This window comes from Frieseomelitta varia, unplaced genomic scaffold (assembly GCF_011392965.1).
Source record: "Frieseomelitta varia isolate USP_RPSP 00005682 unplaced genomic scaffold, Fvar_1.2 scaffold_564, whole genome shotgun sequence".
Taxonomy (NCBI): Eukaryota; Metazoa; Arthropoda; class Insecta; order Hymenoptera; family Apidae; genus Frieseomelitta; species Frieseomelitta varia.
Genome location: NW_025110328.1, coordinates 435,753 through 457,769, shown reverse-complemented (window position 1 = coordinate 457,769; position 22,017 = coordinate 435,753). Strand labels below are relative to the sequence as shown.

At 31.9% G+C, this 22,017-nt stretch overlaps 2 protein-coding genes across 8 annotated transcripts in view; one reads left to right on the top strand and one right to left on the bottom strand.

Annotated features, from left to right (window-relative positions):
• LOC122533982 (adenylate cyclase type 2) overlaps positions 1-20,938 on the top strand; it is a 32,063-nt gene extending 11,125 nt beyond the window's left edge. For 3 of the 4 annotated variants that reach the window (XM_043664215.1, XM_043664214.1, XM_043664216.1), the window contains exons 14-19: positions 13,768-14,011; positions 14,829-14,992; positions 17,769-18,009; positions 18,092-18,346; positions 18,766-18,883; positions 20,607-20,938. In XM_043664215.1, coding sequence (XP_043520150.1) covers positions 13,768-14,011; positions 14,829-14,992; positions 17,769-18,009; positions 18,092-18,346; positions 18,766-18,883; positions 20,607-20,872 — 1,288 coding nt within the window. In that variant the 3' untranslated portion in view covers positions 20,873-20,938. The remainder of the gene's footprint in view (positions 1-13,767; positions 14,012-14,828; positions 14,993-17,768; positions 18,010-18,091; positions 18,347-18,765; positions 18,884-20,606) is intronic. The other variant, XM_043664217.1, reaches the window with a different exon arrangement.
• Positions 1-22,017, bottom strand: part of LOC122533984 (chitooligosaccharidolytic beta-N-acetylglucosaminidase) — a 48,068-nt gene that overhangs the window by 14,052 nt on the left and 11,999 nt on the right. The window contains exon 7 of one of the 4 annotated variants that reach the window (XM_043664222.1): positions 21,339-21,461. The exons of 2 other annotated variants lie outside the window; for them this stretch is intronic. In XM_043664222.1, coding sequence (XP_043520157.1) covers positions 21,429-21,461 — 33 coding nt within the window. In that variant the 3' untranslated portion in view covers positions 21,339-21,428. Of the gene's footprint in view, positions 1-21,338; positions 21,829-22,017 lie in introns of those variants that run through there. One more of the 4 variants, XM_043664223.1, reaches the window with a different exon arrangement.

The following is a 22,017-nucleotide window of genomic DNA, read 5'->3' as shown; positions in this document are numbered from 1 at the left end:
GCGTGGGAGTAGGATTTTATGGAGTTGTTGATTTCCGTTAAGTAGAAATTGAGGAATCCCTGTATTAAGAGGTCCTCGTAAATTGGTGTTGGTTTGCGGTGTGTTCATTTCTGTTCTCCAATCCTTGTGTCCGTTGGATACGAAATCGGCACTTATTTTCACTAACACTTACGCTTATAATTTCACTATTTATATGAATGTAAACGAGACTGTATCGGATGCCCGTACGGTATGACAGCTAAGCCGAGACTAAAATACTTTTTTATTAGAAAAAAATGTAATATTATGTGATATTTTTTTTTTGATGACTGGTGTATATCCTCTCGCAGTTCCTGAGGTTAAGTAACTCTTCTACTTACATATAATCATAATCATTTAGATTTTTAAGTTCTTATAAAATTAGTAGGTGAGAAAATTTTCTAAAAAACCTGCTCGCTTTGTTAGTGTTTTATTAAAGTTTGAGATTTGATCTAGCTTGTTATTAATACTTGTTTAGGCAGCTTGATTTTTAATTCAAGCGGTATATTAGCAATATTGTATTTTCCTGTGCTTTCGAAGTTGTAAACTGATTGTAGCGATTTATTTAATATATTCTTTGTTTATGAATATGTTTGCTAGGGCGTCTAGTCCTTTGGATGATGTATCGTGCGGTTTATTTAGTATAATGCGGAAGAATTTGTTTTGCATTTTCAGGACTTTGTTAATATTTGATTTTGCTGCAGTTCAGATTTGATGTTCATATAAAATGTTGGGTCTGATACATGTCTTAGAGAGATTTATTTTTATTGATGTCTTTAACTTGCTATTTTTTGCAATTAGAGGATATAATCTTTTTAGTACTAAGTAAGTCAGCCTCTTTGTAATTGCCAGGGCCCAGGAATCTAGGGTAACTCCTAGGTATTTCACCTTGTGTGTCCATGGAATGAAATATCCATATGGTATGATTTAATTTATGAATGAAATTCTTCTTCCAGTGATTGCTTATGTCTTATTTGGGTTGACAGTTAGCTTCCAGTTGCAGCAATATGTTTGTAACATGTCTATGTGTGATATATATTTGGTGGCATTTTTTGGGCTCCAGGAGGAAGAAAAATGTGAATAGATAACCGTGTAAGTGCTTGAGGAGGTGGAGATATCATTGATGTAGAGTGAAAAGGAAAGGATCTAAAATAAATCCCTAAGAAACCCCTGATGCCTTTGATTGAAGGGGGATGATCCATTTACAGTCACGTAGAATTTTCTATTAAGGCAAGGAGGAAGTTGAGAGTGTTTATTTGCTGAAGCTTGATAATAAGAGCGTTGTGTCAGACAGAATCAAAAGCTTTTTCTAAATCTAGAAAGATTAGCTAAGTTAATCTGTTTTTGCTTGCCTCTGTTTGTATTCTTTCCAGTTGCTGAATACTTGAGTGGCTAACTCTGAAGTCAAACTATTGTAGTATTAGGATATTATTTGAATCTATATGGAATGAGAGGTGGAGATGAATGAATTTTTCAAATAATTTACCGAGCATGTTCGGAAGACTAGTCGGTCTAGATTAAGGCAGTAGGAAGTTTATCCTGTTTGCACACAGGTATGATTTTTACTATTTTCCAGGCGTCTGGGAAGTATGATAGCCTTATGCAGACTTTAAATATATAATAAATATATAATCTGTACTATTTTGATGGAAGAATTTTGAGTTTATTCGCTGTGATTTTCTTGGGACCAGGTATCTTATTATTTGGGAGTTTCTTTATTAAATTTCTAATTATCTGTGGAGAGCAGCTTGGAAAGTAATCCTGGGGAGGATGGGTGTGTATTAAATTATTTGCCAAAATATCAACCTGGTCCTGTATGGGAGAAAGTGTCTCATATGTCGTGTCATGTATTTTCTGAAAAGTTGAGCCAAGCCTTCCGTCTTTTCTGCATCAGAATAGAGAGAATTTGAGTTAGAAGAGGATTTGTGTTTTGTAGGACTGGAATGCGTGTCTTGATTCAGCCAGTGATTTTATATGCCAGAAGGTATTATCCGTGATTCTAATATTGCGAAGTTTGTCTGCTCCTTTTCTTTATTAAGTTTTACAGGAAATGATCGGTATTATTCGGATGATTTTGGGCAGTTGCAGGAAGTGTGGCATTGACTTTTGAATATGACGGGATAGTGTGTTTATTTCTTCTTCAATAGCTTCTTAATACTGCTTTATGTGTATCCTATTACAAAGTTGAATGTAGGTTTTGTCAATTTGGATTGTGGATTTTATGTTGCTGCGTGTTTGGAAGATGAGTTCTACTGGTAGGTAATTAGAGGACAGGTCATCTATGACAGTCATTTGAAAGAAATATTATATTAGAAAGAGTATGGTATTGTTGTAAGTGTAAATAGAACTATGTATATCTATTAATAGTTGTTTAGTTTGGTTTGATTTTTGATGGCGGATCCATTTACATTTCTGTTAAGGTTATTCCATAGGTAGTACTTTGCATTGAAATCACCGCCTATGAGGAAATAACCTACGCCGTGTGGTGGAATAATGTTGTCGAAGTCAGACTGTGAAATTTTACTTTTTGGGGGGAGCATATGTTACTTCTATTGTGATGTTGGGAATGATTTTTATTTTTATAGTAAGATATTCAATGTTATGAAAATAATAATATGGAATATTTTCAGTAGGAATATTTTCATGTATTAGGATGAAGTCTCCTTTGGAATGATTTTGTTAATGAATCGAATAAAAAATACACTGATAATTAATGGGTTTAATATATATAAATTACGAAACGTATAAAGTATCTACCTCTCATAAATTTATGCTCTCTGTTCACTCTCGCTTCTCCTCTAAGACATCTTCCCGATCACAATTGTTTTTCTTCACGATGCTCGCTCTCAATTGTTCTCGCATACTTCTCTCTCATTCGTCCTCTCTTCTACCATGAAATATACTAAACAGTCACACCATACCACATTATAATTACATGCATACTCACCACACTCATCCTTCCATACAAACATTATGTACTTTCACTCCATAATATATTAGGATTTGTGGTAACCACAGATTTGGCGTGATTTTTCTATAAATCTTGTAATTTGTGATCTTAATTGAGAACCAAATTTCAGTTACAATATATACAGCTATATCAGTGTTATTCTTGTTTAAAAACTTAGTTAATTCAAGAGATTTATTTTTAGCGCTAGTAGTGTTCCATAAAATAATATTAATTTTTGAGTTATTAATAGCCATTAACCTCTTGTATTATTCTAACCATCGCTTTGATTTTGTCAACTCTGTTTGTACAGGGTATGAAGTGGATTTGTATTAAATCTAGGAAGATTAGATCCATGTCATCATTTTTTATTTCGGAGATTGACTGAATAATCTTCTGCCTTCCAAAGAAGCTTGGTGTGTCGGTTGGGGAGCTGTTATTTTGGCATAGAATATACCTTGCCTGACTGTGTGAATTCAAAGAATATATGGAGGGGAGGTTGAGACTGCATGCAGTTGAGAAGATTAATGACAGGCAGAGGACTTTGGGGGTATTGAGTCATTTGTTGCCTATTTCTGGAGGCTGCTTTTTTTTCTAGAAATACTAAAAGAGCCTGGGCACTTTGAGTAGTTGTATCGTGAGGACTGTCGACAAAAACTGCTTTTACAATTAGTTGATGTATGTCCGTGAGCTTGGCATCTGAAGCATTAAGTGATAGGTTTACGGGATTCAAATTTTTACCAATAAACCTTTAGGTTTTCAATGAATCTAATATGGTTTACCTAGGCTAGGGACGTACCTGGGAAGCAAATGACTCAGCATATGAGATATCTTGTGTGTATGTGAGCATTTCCGTGCAATGAATAACATTAAGACCATGCGTTTTTAATATTAACCGGGAGGCAGACTAGGCCTTTTAGTACTACCGTAAGCGTTTTTTCTGTGTTTACCGTGTATGAATTGTATATTGTCTTGTATATTAGCAAAAATTACCTTTGGCTTATCTGATGCAATCTTTGCTTGGAAATTGTTTTTGTATTTTATTCTGAGCACGTCCAAGAAGTTAATATAATCTATTTTTTCATGAAGATAGATCAGTAGCGGCTTTATTTGTTGACTGTTTGAGTGTGTAGGTCTTTCGATTGGGTCATGTGTGTGAAAGCTGTTTGTCACTATCCTGCTAAAATAAATAAGCTGAATCTGTTTTTTATAGGAATTTCTCGGTTTACCACTTCCATACCTGCTGCTTGATTAATCTTTATTGCAAATGTAGAGTGAGGCGGATCGCCTTCTGGCGATTAGGATATTAAGTTTTTCTTCGTCTTCTGTCCTTCTTTTAGTAACGTACCATGTGTCGAGTGGCTCCGTATATATGTTCGCCAGTGTATTCGCTTCTTCGTCCCTCAGCTTAACAATGGTAGTTTAACAATTCACTTCTAAATTCTTGAACTCTTGACTTGTTATATTAATACTTTGTCTCTATACACTTAGCACGATCTGGCTCGACTGAAGGTTCACTCGAAAGTCCAAATGCCCTCAATATTATGTGATTTTTTTTTCGTTTGCATAAGGCTATAACCCTTTAACCTGCATAAAAAATGTGAGGATAAGTTGTGCTGATGTTTTGGAAAGAGAGTTTGAACGATAACTTGATTGTTGGGGTAGTAGAAAAAATTTCAAAAAATCTACAGATTTCTTTGTAAGGTGTAATCTTACGGGTTTATGTTGTGGTGATTGCGTATTTAGTCTTTTCTTAATTTTTAGTGGAATGTCGTAATTTCTTGTTTGACTTATCAGTGGAATTTGATGCTCTGGATGATAAGCGGTTTCAAATGAGTTCTTGATGTAGTCTTAGATTGTTTGTATATTAGCTTTTGCGTGAAATTCGCAAATTGGCGTGTCATATGGTTTGTTCAAGATGATACACGGGAATTTATTTTGTATCTTTTAAACCTAGCTGATGTGTGTCTTAGCTACTGCTGCCAAGATTTGGTGGCCGTATGTGATTATTGATCTGACACATGATTTGTATAAGTTTATTCTTATCCTGGTTTTGAGTTTGCTATTTCTTGAGCAGTGGATACTGCTCAAGATCTGTTAAGAGCAGGGTAAGCCAGGTTTGTTCTTTTTGTTATTGCAGGGGCCCATATGATTTTTGTATCTAGGTATATGCCAAGGTATTTGACCGTGGTTGTCCAAGGAATGTGTTGACTTGCTATGATAACTAGATCAGTGGGCTTGGTTTGACTCCTGCTGATGAAAGTGATAGCCTGCGTCTTGGCCGGGTTAACTGTGAATTTCCATTTACGGAAGTATTCTTGAAGCTTGTCAAGGTGGGCTTGAATATATTTTATTGCATTTCTGAGGAACCATGAGGAGGCAAAGATGGCAGTATCATCGACATAAACTGCTAAGTGGAAATTTGGAATGCTTGGGATGTCGTTTATATAAAGGATAAATAGGAGCGGGCCTAAAATGGAACTTAGTACTGCGGTACTTGCGGTACTCCCGCAGTGATACTTTTGGTGGTTGAGGGAGTTGACTGAGACATAGAATTTTCTATTTTTTAAGCAGTTGGCTATTATGTTGATGAACGAGGGCGGAGTGTAATTTCATTAGGAGGACATTATGCCAGACTGTGTCGAAGGCTTTTTCGAGGTCTAAAAGGATAAATTGTATTGATCTATTTTTGTTTATTTCTATGGTAACATGTTCCATGACACGTTATAGCTGTTGGATGCAGAATTATCGCAGAAGGATTTTTAATGAAGCCAAACTGTTGTAGGATGATTATGTTGTTGTTTTTGACACGAGATAATAGGTATTTGAGAATGATTTTTTCGAACATCAGGATTGGGATTACTTTGGCGGTTTTCCACGCTGTAGAAAAATAGCAGAATTTGAGGCAAGTTTTGAATATGTAGTATAATTGAATGATGTGCTTAGTTGGGAGTTTTTTAAGTACAGTTGTGGAGATTTCGTCCGGTCAAAGGGCTTTGTTGTTGGGGAGTTTCTTGATTAGGTTTTTTTAACTGCTGAGGAGTGCATTTTAGCGTGGTGTTGGGCCAAGTTTGTATATAGGGAGGTTGCTAAACTTTCAATTTCATGATCGATGTGGGAAGATGTATTCCGTGTGGTGTCACAAATTTTTTCGAAGTTTACGGCAAGATTTTCTGCTTTTTCTTCGTCTGTGTAGCAAAGGTATTGTCAGTGTTTCTTAGTACGGATATTCGAGTTTTTGTGCTTTTCTTCTGTGATTTTATACGTTTGCCAAAGTGTGTGGTCCATTTTCTTGAAAGTGTCCTGCCATTTTTGATTTCTTGATTCTATAATGTGCTTGAGGATGAAGTTGAAGAGCAGATTTATATGTAATTTATGGGCAGGGTTGCCAGTTTTTTGGAACTTTCTTCTATGTTTGTTTCTTTATTTGATGAGGTCTCGAAAGGTTGGGTCCTCGGGGGAAGATGGATTCTGGTTTTCGGCTTTGTGAGTTGCATCGCGGAAGGATTTTTGTATTTGTCGGCAGAGGTTGTTGATTTCATTGTCTATGTTGGCTATGGTCTGTAGTTGGAGGTTTATTTTGAGTGTGACAAGGTTTTTTGCGAAGGCGTTCAGTCTGTCTGTATTGATGAATTCTGACATCTTGTATTGTTCCGGATTTTAAGCGAAAGAGCTACAGGTAATTTGTCTGACAATAGCTAGTGTTGCAGTTGTATAGAAAAGGAACATTTGTTAGAAAGATATCAATGTTGGAAGGAGTGCAATTTGGTTTCCTGTGAGTGTAGGTGGAGCTGTGAATGATAGTTGTGGAGTTTCGTATGATTCTTTAGGATGGATCCATTTGTATTTCTGTTGTATTATTCCATAAGCGATCCTTCGCCACCTATGGATGTAGTGAGACACATACCCGTGTGATAGAATGATAACATCCAGGCCAGCGGGGTTGATTTTGACTTAGGGGGTCTTGACTTATAGTTAGTCTTTTGGTCTTAATTGTTAGTATTTTTATGTTGTGAGAGGTAGGCTGTGGTGTGTCTTCTGTTGGAACATCCTTGTGTTATTAGTACTCCACCTCTTGGTTTGTTTTTGATGGTCGGCAGTCCGTCTTTTCTGTGTATTTTGTAGCTTAGAATTTTGATGATGTCTTTTGAGATGAGCTAGGATTCGGTAACAATTGTGATATCTATGTTATGATCTATCAGGAATTTGTGAAGTTCATCTATCTTATTCTTTACGTTCGTGGCGTTCCATAAAGTGATATTAATGGGATTTTTATGGCTGGCCATTGTCGAGTTCTTTCATTATTAGGATAGTTGCTCTGACTCTTTCGAGGTGTGTTTGTGAGGTTTGTTAGTGCAGTTTATATATTTTTAGATGAGTACTATGATTTTAAGGAATTACCCAGATCTGCTGAGTTGAGTTCGGATCTGATCGGATAGGTTTGTGTTTATCAGAAATTCAGTTGGTTGAAACTGTGAAGATGATTGGGGTGATACCGCTCTTGTATGCAATTCCTTGTTTTATTCTGTAGTTTGTCTGAAGGAGAAGGGGGGAAGTGAGAATTCTACTGGGAATGGGGTGGGGGAAGTTTTGTGTTGGAAGAGATAAGGGTGGAGGGAGTTGCTGCATGTGTTGTATTTTCGTGTTGCTAACGGTCTTTTTCGCTAAGAAGGCTAGTACAATTGGACACTTGGAGTAATTAGCAGGATGTGCACCTTTACAGTTTACGCATGATGGAGGAGTTTCAGATGGTTTTTTACAAGATATTGTATCGTGCTGACCAGCGCATTTGACGCAAACAGGTTTCTTGTTTCAGTTGGATGAGGTGAGCTTGGAAGTACTGTATAATTGATTTATGGGAGTCGCATTTTTTTTTTTTTTCTTTTTTTGAGGTTTTTCACGTATCTGGCATGGTTAACTTGTGTTCAGGATGGTTTCGAGGGCGAAGATGATGCGGTATATCGGATATTTAGTATGGGTGGGAATTTCAGTGCAATGTAGGGGATTCAGACCTTGGGATTTACGAGTGTTGCAAATTCTGAGTTCGGGAAGACGGAGTTTTTTCAGTGTTAATTATATAATTAATATAGGTGTGATATTCTACGTTCTCTTTTAGACAGATTATTTTGAATTCGAAGAAATCATTAATGTTAGCGAACATGATTTTGAGTTTACGTGAGGTGTATTTTACTTGGAAAGCGTTATTGTATTTATCTTTTAGGGCATCGATGAGTTTGGCGTGGTTTACATTGTTATGAATATAGATGATGGGGGCGGGGGGGGGGGGTGATTGGATAGCTGGTCTTTTTGAGTGTCATGATGGATGAAATTGTTTGGGGATTTGCGGTGGGGCATGTGTTGTTCATTGGAGTTAGTGTGACTTGTTTTCCGTTGTCTAGCTCGTTAATCAGTACACGAAGACGCGATGGCTGGGTTGATGTGATCCATACTCTGCTGCATGTTTGCGACGGCAGGTAAATCCGTTTAGGGCCATAAGGAAAAATGGCCTTTTTTTTGGCGTGACCTTGAACTGTTCTTCGGTGGCTTTTCTCTTACTCACTGTCCTGTGTGGATACCTTGCCTGGTGCGCAGTCCAGGTTGCTTGTTGCGGATTTGTTGTTTGTGGCGTTTTGATTCTCACTTGGAGTCTTTATTTGATTTTTAGCACACACTTACTCACTGATCACTGAGATTTTGAATACGAAAATTTGCTCAACTTTTGTTCGGAGGTTGATCGGGAATTAGTTGTCTGCTAACTGCTAAATAAGTCCTCACTCAATGTTGGTGAACTCTGAGTCTCATACTAGTCCTCTAATGTCCTCTTTGGAAACTGAGTTATAGGGAGCGTTGCTGACGAAAACTGCCTCTTCCTTTTTGATATTATGTGATGTCCTCAGATTCCTCTTTTATATTAAGATCTATATCATGCTTTCCAAAGAACTCTGAGTTGTGAAGCAGGGGATATGTTAAGACTAACCAGAAAATATGGGAGAAGTTTCCAAAATATCTCATTGCCATCTATGAGATAATTCGGGTGGGATGTTGTTCTGGGAAACGGTTCTATTCTCTTTTGGAAACTGTCCCATTGCTTGCACAATACTTCGGATAAGCACGTGTTTGACATAGGCTATAGTGCCTAAAGACACCATCGCTGACTAAATTTATGGGGCGTCTAATTTGGAGTTTTCTAAAAAAAAGAAATATCGCCGTTTTACAAAACGTCGCGAAAATTCTCGACCTGGCCCATTGTGCGCCGCGACAATTTGCCATTTTTTTTTTAAATTCCTATACAATGTGTTGAAGTCTTCCTGGCTCCAACGAACATCGAGCCGTGTCCACCTCAAGACCTTACCATGTGCAAACCATTTGTAGAGTATACAATATTGTACTAACTAATAGTCTATCCTAGGCAACTTGGAGAAAAAATCGAAATTGATTAGCTGATGCCAGTTATCAATTTTCCTACAAAAGAATGGCAAAAAAATAATCTCGCCCTCACTACTTCAAGTGGTTGCAATGCAAGAATTAGAATCTCAGTTCAGTTGGTTCAGACTCAACCTAAGCAAACATACAATTTAGACAGAATGAAGACAGAATAAGAGTTTTGGGTGGAGTTAATAAATATTTATAAATTGCATGAGTGTTCGTGGAATAATATAACAGAAATAGGATTATATTTGGAATTATAGGAAAAAAATTGCATTTGATTTGAGATATTTAAATGGACATCAATTAATTGTTACAGAAAAAATAATTTTTATGGAAAACTTGGAAAGTTAAATGAAAATTTAACAGTAATATTAAGCAATAGTCATCAGAATATTTCTGCATATTACTATCTCATATAATACACCGCCTCAATATAATCCATTTAATCCAATACTGCAATATTCATTAAACTCAAATACAGAGACATCCATATAATTTTTTTCATTATTTGTTTATATATTTATATACATGTATGTTTTTATGTTTGTAATATTATATAATGTTTTGTCCATATAAAAATGTTTAAAATAAAAATTTAATTTTACCTTTTACCTTTACCCTTTTTTTTTAATTCTTCTTAAATAATAATCTTTATATGAATATTTTATTTTACCTTTTACCTTTACCCTTTTTTTTTTAATTTAATTCTTAAATTGTAATACACACTTCAGGAATCATTTTGTTGATCATTGGCTCAATAATTGAGGTGAAATTGCAGTACTAAATTTTAAATCTTCATAACTCTTTCCTATTGCTAAAAAGTTAGTGTTGCAATTAATCTCTCCTGTACTAACTGCACCTGTCATGACTGTATTTCAATCCTTGGAAGAATTTTATTCAACAAATAGTAAAAAGTAAAGTCATTCATAAGCAGATAATTTCTATAATCACTAGATCATATTCATTCGTCTTCAACTCTTTTAATAACGCCGAATTGAAAAATCTATTTCTTTGGAGTAATCATCTTTTTGCTCTTTTTTTTTTTTTTTAATATAATTCTTTTAATAAAACGTACCTCTTAATATTGACAGTAATATTGGAGCTGAAAAATGATCCGACATTTAAAACATGTGTTTTAATGTTGATGTCACAGGAAAAACTGAAGTGTGTGGAACTGACTCTGATGTAGGTTTCATGAAACCTAGAAGTTGATGTATGCATCGCTGCATGTTCCAACGTCTATGGGGACCTTAACTGTAGAATATTGTTTAAAATTCACTTCTATATTCGAAGTTCTCTTCTCCCCTCTCCTTCTCTCCATACTCCCCTTCAAAAATTTAATTTCAATGATTGTGTCATATCTATCGTACTACACTGGGAGAAGTTATTTAAAGTGTTGATTCTACAAAATATTCTGAAATTATCGAAATTGGAGAGGAAGTAGCTTTTCTATAAGTTAAAGAAGTCAACACATATTTATTTTTTCTCCATACAATCGGAAATAATTAAATAATGAATATTAACATTAGTATATACAAACGAAGATTGTCAGTAATAAACAATTACATAATAAATCTCATACATCTTTGACCGAACTACACGTATGTACATGTATAATGTTCACATAATTTCACTTTGTTAACTTGTTCCTGTGAAAGTTTGTAAGTTTGTAAACTTGTTTCAATTTCTCCTACTTATGTATATGATAATTAATTATGAACTCCTAATTATAAACAACATTTTCGATAACTTTTTTTTACATGTAATTCGATTTTAGCTTTCGAAATATTTGCAAAAGACAAAATAAAAACCCCATGCATAATTATATACGTATGCGGAGTTATAAGAAACTAACCTTGATCAACAACTTTACCAATCTGAAATTAATCCATTTCAAACTAATACCACAAAACTATTATGTAGCTCTTTTAAAAAAAGGGTATCAGTATTAGTTTGTTGTAAATAAATTCCTAAGCGAAAGCCGACCCCCGCACCATGCCGACTGGCAACATTCATTTAATTCTAGTTTCGTGCATGCAGCTTTCATTAAAGCTATGTATGTATTTGAATTCGTAAGATATGAAAATTGATAGCTGACAGATGCAAACAAATGATAAGTATACATAAGTACCAAATATACTATGTCGGAAATAATGTGTACTGGCATTGATAATATTTTGCGAATATATAATTCTTGAGAACTAAAATCAAGCGATAATTATACATATATGTAGAAATTTTAGTATAAAAAGATGTTTATTTGAAGTTACAAATTTTATTTAACAGTAACTATAACATTAATATTAACACTCACTATGTTCTCTTTATACTCGCTACGTCTACACGTTTACACACTGAACTTGCTACTCACTCACTAAATCTCGCTATCTCTTCACTCACTGAAGACTCACAACTCTCTGACTGACTCCTCATCTGCCCGAACATTCGTCGCTCATACACATATGCACACAAACACAACCATATCCTAAATATGTATTTCAAGTTCTAGCCCTGGAAAGCTAGAATAAGCATTCCCAGGTCCCAGGCCTAACTTTTGCTATGATTGCTAATCAAATCGCGCGCAGTCGACAATTGTTGGGCACTGGAGAAAGTTCTGGGCCCTTTCCCAGAATTCCCCGTCCCACATACAGTTATCTCATCGTGTCATATTCGTACCATGTGGCAATTCACTATAAACGAAAAAAAACCTTGTTTCTTATGAATTCTTTTTACTTATTTTTACCAAATGTTGTTTATTACACTGTATTACTTCTGTTTACAAAGCAGTTTTGTTTTTTATTTACAGACAGCAAAAAAATTAAGGAATGTTACTAGTCGTAAAAGCGACCACTCACTCGTATTTGTACATTACGAAATGAACATATTTCTATTGTAAAATACAGTAATTAATATTTTGTCTGGTAACCTTTGTGTTGAATAACCTCAAGTAATCTATGTGGCAAGGATTGAACCAATTTTCGTATAATGTCATTAATAATATTATCCCATTCTAGTAGTAATTTTGCTTTAAGTTGATTTATGTTAGTTATTTGATATTTACGAAGTATCATTTTCAATTTTGACCATAAATTTTCAATTGGGTTTATGTCTGGATTCTGTGGGAGTGTTTCCATGACTTGGAAATAATTACATAAGAGCCATTGCTTCGTTACGTAGGCTTTGTGTTTAGGATCATTATCTTGATAAAAGATAAAATTATTTCCAAGTTCCAAACGGTCCGTGGAGGTAAATTTTCTTTTAAAATGTTGATATATTTGTTTTTATCCATATTTCCATCAATTATTGCTAAATTTCCCACTCCATTTGCAGCAAAACAACCCCACACCATAACGTGCCCGCCGCCGTATTTAACTATGGGCTGCAGATTATTTTTATCTAGGCTTTTATATTTCTATCTAGGCTTACGCCAAACAATTTGCCTGCCATCCAATTGGAAAACATTAAACTTACTTTCATCGGTAAAAATTACCCGTTTCCAGTTGTCATATGTCCACTTGGCGTAATAAAAATTAAATAAAAGTCTGGAGTGGGAAATTTAGCAATAATTGATGGAAATATGGATAAAAACAAATATATCAACATTTTAAAAGAAAATTTACCTCCACGGACCGTTTGGAACTTGGAAATAATTTTATCTTTTATCAAGATAATGATCCTAAACACAAAGCATACGTAACGAAGCAATGGCTCTTATGTAATTATTTCCAAGTCATGGAAACACTCCCACAGAATCCAGACATAAACCCAATTGAAAATTTATGGTCAAAATTGAAAATGATACTTCGTAAATATCAAATAACTAACATAAATCAACTTAAAGCAAAATTACTACTAGAATGGGATAATATTATTAATGACATTATACGAAAATTGGTTCAATCTTTGCCACATAGATTACTTGAGGTTATTCAATACAAAGATTACCAGACAAAATATTAATTACTGTATTTTACGATAGAAATATGTATTACATTTCGTAATGTACGAATACGAGTAAGTGGTCGCTTTTACGACTCGTAACATTCCTTAATTTTTTTTGTTTGCTGTTTATAAATAAAAAACAAAACTGCTTTGTAAACAGAAGTAAGACAGTGTAATAAACAACATTTGGTAAAAATAAATAAAAAGAATTCATAAGAAACAAGGTTTTTTTCGTTTATAGTGAATCGCCACATGGTGCACGAATATGAGTGGGAGTAATTGTATATGTACATACATATAAATTCTCCGATAAAGTCGGTGAAATCGCTTTGTAAACAATTATTATTATTTGCCTCAAAAACAAATTCTTATATACAAAAACTTTATTGTATCTTTTGATAGATTGTTACAGATAGAAATTTTTATTACAGGAGCATTACAGTTTACAGTAGTTTTCTACCTGTTTTGTCATGTTTATCCATTTTTTCCATATTATGTTGGTTAAATGTTAAAACGAAAAACGAAGGTAACAATATTCGAAATTGGTTATCTTTGAATAGGGAAATCAGGATAGCAATATACTTAATTACAGTCTTCTTAACGATTACATCGTGCATTCTTAGCCTATTATTGAACGATATCGAACAGGCAAATAAATACGATATCATCGCACCAGTAAGTATCAATATTTATATATAAATTTAAAAAGTTTTGTTTAACAATTAATGCAATTTCAATTAGTTCCCGATTAAATAAGATATTAAAAATTCAAGCTTAAAAACTATATATAAGTACTATAGACTTATATTATTTTATACATTCATAAATACTATGTATCTTAAATATTATAAACATTGAAATTTATATATATAATTACTATATAAGGTCTCACAAATCACTAGTATTTATTGTATGATGACGTACAAAATGATGAAAAATTAAATTAAATTAAATTAAATGAAAAATATCATGATTATCACGACTGATCTCTGGATCCGTGAAGATTTGTTGATAAAAGTAACTGCATCTTTCTTGATGTTGAAATTCAAGATCAAATTTTTTATGATTGTATCGTATCCTATTCATCGTAAGGATCAAACTTGTCAAAGGACAAAGGAATTGTGAATCGCAGACGACCCGTTCTTCTGGACAGTGATTCTAAAGTTCCTTTTCATTAACTTTTGTTGTGACATAAAATTTTTTATTTTTTATTATACCTGTATATATTAATTGTAATGCTGAATATAAATTAAGATCAATCGTCCTTGTTTTATATATTAAGAAATAAAATATTCCAAGCGCAATTGAAATAATAGCATATATAATAAAATATATAAAACAAAAACAAAGAAAAATAATAAAGAGAAGGAAATAAGGATGAATAAAAACTAAGAACAATCTCTTAGACAGTTTATAGTAGTTAAAGGTTAATATTAATAAAGAAGCATAATTTTAATCAGAAGAAATATTTTCTTTCTTTCTTTTGTTTTAGTTATATATATATAGTGCAGTGATGTGCCTGATTGCAAGTTGGACGCATTTACGAATTGATTTCTTGCTAAAATTCAGTGCAATGTTTTTCTCTATAATAACAATGGTATTTTTGTTTTCGCTAGCACCAATCGCTCGATTATACAATGCAATTGAAGTTGTCGAGTAAGTAGAAATATTATTATTAAAAATATAGATATATACAAGATTATGATAGATATACATACATACATGTACAAAATTACGATAAATATACATACATATACAAGATTACGAAATATTGGTGAAAAAATGTTTGAAATAAAAATTACTTAATTAATTTAATTTAATTAACAGTAAATTACAACTTTTAAAACTACAATAAAATGAGTGATCATTTACTTTAAAGATTCCTTACCGATTTTGATAGTCTTGAAATATGTTGAAGGTCATTATTCTAAATATTTTTTCTTACACATATATCATTATTGTTCGATTTTATATGAGTTTTCGAGATATTCGCAGAAATATTTTTGTATCGTACTTTTAACATTTAGAATTTGTTTCAAATTGTCGTTTGTAAACAACCATAAATAAGATATTTAACAAATTTTTTTTCATAACTATGTATATTTTGATTTTTATTTTAGCTATTTCACTATTAATCTATCATTAATAGCGCTCATTGAAATGAAGTATTTCGTATAAATAATATATAAATTTTTGGACATATGCAACATCTATGATAAATTAATTTAGAATAATGTTCAGTGTGAAACGTAGTTATGTTTTTTTAGACTAAACCTAATCCAAATCTAATTCAAATTTAAGATCAAAGCAAGAAATTTCGAAAATACTCATATAGCACAGATGAGATATATGATCATATCGTCTATATCGTCTATCGTGGTATAGTCTAACCGAATCTATAAAATGAAATCTATAGAATAAAATAAAATATTAACAATATTTTTACATGTTCTACACCCGATTAGTAGGAGTTGTTCATCTTATAACTGTCAGTTTAATAAATTTAACTCAAACACTCATTTTGAAAAATGATCGGCTGTTTTTTTTTTTAGAGAGACTAGAATCGGTATTAGTTAAAAAGTGTCCTTACTATACTCTGGAATAATTCGCAAAAATAAGCGACTCTTAATAAATAAGTTGTTTATAAAAAGAGCACTTGACAACTTATTTTAAGTTATTTAATTACTTCTTTCTTTGACCGACTTATTTCGTTGACAGTTGACAATTCTAAATAATTAAGTATATAAACTTGAATATTCTACCATACTATCATCTTTACATTCAATCTAAAAATCATTGAAATCAGTGAAATTTATCACCGATATAAATAATATAAATAATATATTTATATATTTAATATATAAATAATATTAAATTTAGAAGGTATAAATTATATTTCTGTGAATATTTCAAAAACTAAAGCCGAGCAGTAGTAACATGTATAAGGGAAAATTATTCAAAACGATAACCTTGACAATATATTTCAAGGTAAGGAATCCCTAAGACAAATAATTACTGTAAAATGTTCTGTTGAACAAAAGGTGACATTTATCTTGAAATTATAGTTTTCTAATTTCCCATAGTTTTTTCCCTTTCCGATATTGAGATAAATACAACCATTTACTTTTATACTATAATTTTGAATTCAGAAATCATCACGAATTATTCGCCATGGTGTAATTTTATAAGTTAATTTGGCAATATGTACATGACGCACTGCATTCAGAAATCAGTTTGAACATTTATCTTCATTATTAAATAGATATATGTACGTTCTGAATAAAATTTAATTTTCAGTTATTTGTATTATCGTGTGTATGTTTTTCATTTTTTTTTTTTTTTTCACTATTACGAACAATTCGTAACGATTTGTTACGATTTAATTTAAAATTATCACAAATATACTGTGTATAATAAGTGGTTGCATTCATTTCAACATCCACTACAATCCTAAAATATCAAAACAATATAATGTTATTTTTTAAAAAATTAAACTTTCACTTTTTATTTAATAAAATATTTTTTCAAAATTGTATTTTTAATCAACATTTGTTTCGAAGATCGTTGTATTTGAAATGATTAGGTGGTATCTGAAAAATCGTGAAGACGTGTTGCAACAAAATTCTAGTGTCAATAAAAAATTTGTCAATAGGACATTTCGAAGAAAATTAACCATTGGTGTGCCATTACGTAGAGTCGCCATAGTTTTGCCATCCGTCTATTATAAATTGAGTCTATTTCATGGTTCATTCTATATATATATTATTATATATAAAATATACAAGATAAATATACAAGGTGTTCCATTTGATATACGCAATTATCTTCTAAACTATTTATTACAGAAAAAAATGTTTCAAGTAAAACTTACTTCGTTTCGAAAGAGAAATCTTTTGGTAGCCACAAATCATGGTGTAGATTAGGCCTATCCAACTGGTGGTTCGTGCTTCTCTTCAAGAGTCGTAGGGAAATAGCCCCCTTCTATTACTTACTTTTTTCCCTTCTAAACAAAACACATCACACGAGCCTCACCACACACAAATCCCACTGTGACATGGATCGAGACTTGTATAGTGGTATGGCTCATGCGCCATATCTCTAGACGATAGTTATCCCCAGGTCAATGAATTCGTCATGGAACAGGCTACATGTTCATTTCAAGGAAGATATGTATATGGTTTCATTTAAAAAGAAACAAAGGTCACCAGGAAATCTCGGAAGCACATGCACAAGCACTTACACAAAGATTTGTGACCACCATAAAATTTTTCTCTAGAAACAAAGTAAATTTGACTTGAAATATTTTCTTTTATAACGAGTAGTTTAAGTAAATAAATAACTGCGTCAGACATCCTATATACATATGTATTTGTGTCTTATATGTACATAAATATTACGAGTATCAGGATGATGTGAAGACATTATTTTGCAGACATTATCACATTCATTATTTACTTCAAATTTGTTATTTACTTGCACTTGTTTGCCTCATGCTCCACATTTTGGATAGACAAATTGAGTATACTTCGAGAACTGATTTTTTATGGCAAAACAAATTAAAAATAGAACAGGATGAAGTTGAAACTATGAGAGGTATTAATAAAATTCTCCTCGAAAACATACTACCTGCTCACGTAGCAGAACATTTTTTAACGAACGTCAGAGCAACTCAGGTGAATATTTAACGACAGCGCTAAATAAATAAGAATGAATGAAAAAGAAATGTAAAAAGAGTTTACTTTTAAATTCTTCCAGGATCTTTATCACGAAAGATACAACAGTATTGCCGTGATGTTTGCATCTATTCCAAATTATAAGGAGTTCTACGATGAAACTGATATAAATAAACAGGGATTGGAATGTTTGAGGCTTCTAAATGAAATTATATGTGATTTTGACAAATTGTTACTCAAACCGAAGTTTTCTGGAATCGAAAAAATTAAAACTATCGGTAGTACTTACATGTTAGCTTCTGGTCTTAATCCAGGAAAAGAAAACACTGATGAAAAGGTAAAGGCGTGCGATCATATAACATATGCTTATTTATTGAACACTTATGTACGTCCTATCAATATTATTATATTAGTGACATTTTTAGAAATTTCAATCAAACTGTCGGTCAGTTTGTTGAAAAACTACATTCTCAATTTTCAATGCGCCTGAAATATGTCAAGGCCAACTTGACAACATATATATTCTTTCCTTTATATATGCAGGTGTCTTGTCTTATTATTAGTTTTCGAATTACACACAAAAGTACGTGTGGTAAATACATATACATTTAAGTACTTTTTTCTATATTTTATAAAAAAATTGTATACACATTAGATATTATGATTATTGTATTGTATATAATTATAATTATAAATCACATATAATAGTCATCATTTGACAAGTTTACCAAATCTTTAAACAAAATTAATTTTCAGGAACTTTCAAAACAACAAGATTATAACATCATCATTCTCGTCGAATTTGCTCTTGCTTTGATGACAATTTTAGATCAAATCAATAAAGAATCTTTCCAACAATTTAAATTAAGAATAGGTAAGTTTCCTCAAAACCATAAGTACGAAGCTGTATTGTATATATGTAATATTAGTCTATTAGAAATATATAAAAGGAATGGTTTTATAAACAATTTCTTGTGGAATAAATAAGAAAATTTCATAAGAAAGACATTATATTCTGTTGTTATATTTTATTAATATATTTTTACAAAAAAAAATATATTTTTCAAGAAGTTACATATAAAGAAAAAAAAGAGAGAAAAAAGTATTTTTATTTATGTAAAGAGCGCTAACTTTAATTGTCTTGAATATTATTAATTGTCTGCATTATTTTTGAAGATATGAAAAAATTTTATTGAAGGAAGTTTTATAGTTTGGAAGGACCTGTAATACGGCAGCAATTTTTTATTAGTGTATTATTATAGTAACTGAAGAAGTTCAAAATCATTTTAAAGTCACCATCATTTTTTCGAATTGCTTGCCGAATTCCTTTTTATTCCTCGTATTGAGATATCTAGGAGATATCTAGGCAATTTCAACAAATCATGATTATTTCGAAACCATTTCAAATAAAAATTATGATGAATATGTCCATTTGTATCTGTACGACATTGAAGTTGCCAAAATGTCAAAGCCCGTGCACTTGTTACATTTCAGGGCAGATGCTACGAATCTTTATTTCAAATAATGTGATATTCTCCCTATATTAATTGTTGAACACAGTTGTTATGAGGATATGTATAATAAGCAAAAGATAGCAAGGAACATAAATCATGACAATAATTCTAAGAAATTTTTTTTCAGTATTAGCAGATCTTTCAAACGTCGAATAATAAAGAGAAGTTGTGAATATTTGAGAAGTTATTATGAAAATTCATTAATAATAATAATTTACGAATACTAAAACAGTAACTTGTGAAAAATTCATTCAATTACATATATTTTTGTAATAAGTTACTGTGAAAAAAATGTTTTCATTCAGTGAGAAAATAAATATATTTTTTATATTTGACAAATTCAGAAACACAAACAATATATACTGAATTCTGCTATTCTGATCATGCCTATTCTTCATGCTGTATGTAAAAAAAATAGGAAATATTGAGAATCTTAAGACACAAGTTTCTTAATCGTAAAAAAGTATGTCATGATATCAATCAAATCGATGTGATCGGAATGATCAATGTTAGTTCTCGGATTACTTCAACTGAGTCTGGCATATTACAATCGTTACACACTGTCGACTACTGTCATCACAACCAGCTTATTCTTAATTTATCACTTGATTTCTTTCGGGGAATATTAAAAAATATTGTGTACCAAAAGATAAATATGAAACAAAGACTCGTAGCAGTGTGTGCTACAATTAACCCTAAAATGGTAACAAGTGCATAGGCTTCGGCAATTCAACAATTTCAATATTACATTGATACAAACTTTGTACGTATCAATATATTTATCATAACTTAGAATATGTTGCTTGCTTTTTTATTTGTAGTCAAATGATCTTGAAATAATGATCTAAACATCTACAATACCAAGAATAAAAATGTCCAACAAACAGCTTAAAAAAGTAAGGGGTTCACTTACTTACTTTGAATTATTGCTGGTATATTATAGTCCCTTTCAAACCATAAAACTTTCCTGAATAAAGTTTTTTCATATTTTCAAAAACAACGAAAATATTCAAGGTGATCAAAATTAATGCCTCACCCTCTATAATATAATAATTTATATAAAAAAAATTTTCTTTCGAGTAGGTTTAAATCATGGACCTGTGATAGCAGGTGTTGTTGGAGCACAGAAACCGCAATACGACATTTGGGGTAATACTGTAAATGTAGCATCAAGAATGGATAGTTGTGGAGAAATGGGAAAACTTCAAGTTACTGAAAATACAGCTAAAATTTTAATTGCTGCTGGTTACGAATTAACATGTCGAGGTCCTATTTATGTTAAAGGAAAGGGAACTTTGATAACATATTTCGTGAAAACACCATATGACGAAAAAGAAAAAAATTCTTAATTTAAACCAAATAAAATTTAAAGATGCAATGGAACTAATTGTAGGTCAAATAAAGTAAGAGCATAATTTAAGTCCTTTTCATTATATTTGCTATTTCACAATCTTACCAATATAAAAAATTATGAACTATTTAATATTATACTGCGTCATGCAAACAAGTAATAACGATAAAGAATAGATAATTTTTTATATTATTTATACGTACACATATACAAATGTGCACTAACATTCAAAAATAAAGAATCATGGACACATTTTAAAACGTGAAAAAAAAAAAAATGAATACACTTCTTTTCGAAAATTTTACAAATTCAGAAATTTTTACGGACAGTATAAAATTTTGGATATTGTGCCTAATCGACAAGAAATTTTTTGAGAGTAGTTAGGAAAGATCTCAAATATAAAACTTCGAATATTTATTATTATTGTTTATTATTAATTCTAAGATTTAAGAAAAAAAGCTTTCTATAGATTTATATAATTAAATATAATATATATTTCTAATATATTGAATTCTATCGTTATATTATTAATACAACGGTCCTTGCTGTAGCAGTCAATCTTGAATAGCTGATATTGACCTCAGTATCTATAGGGAATTTCAGATAAAATCGGTTATCCACAATATTGTGAATAATGATTATCGGCGGTCTTCCGGTAGCCAAGAAACACAAACTCAACTCCTACTTTTTTTATCGAACGGAAAACAAATTTTTAAAAAAATGCTTAGAAGTTTAATCATACTGATTATACTTCTGGGTTACTTTATAAATACTTTATAGAGGTCTACATCGCTATTACGTCATCAACTACTTCAAAGATGTGTAACTACTACCAGCTCACGAGTTCTTGCTCCTACTTTCTTGATCAGCGCTATCCCCTCTATTGCATCGATCTCTCCACTCATTGAAATTTCCTCGCCGTACATGAGCCTCTCTCTTTCAGTTTGTTGATTTCTGTACCAAACAAGTGGAGAGATTAATGCAGTGGAGGGGATAACGCTACCTATCAAGAAAGTAGGGGTAAGGACTCAAAGATCGGTAGTTAACCGTCTCTGAACTACTTGACAAGTATTACAGCAAAAATAGCAGAATTCAGTGTATTGTACAGAAAGATTTTTATTAATATCACAAAAACTAATAAAT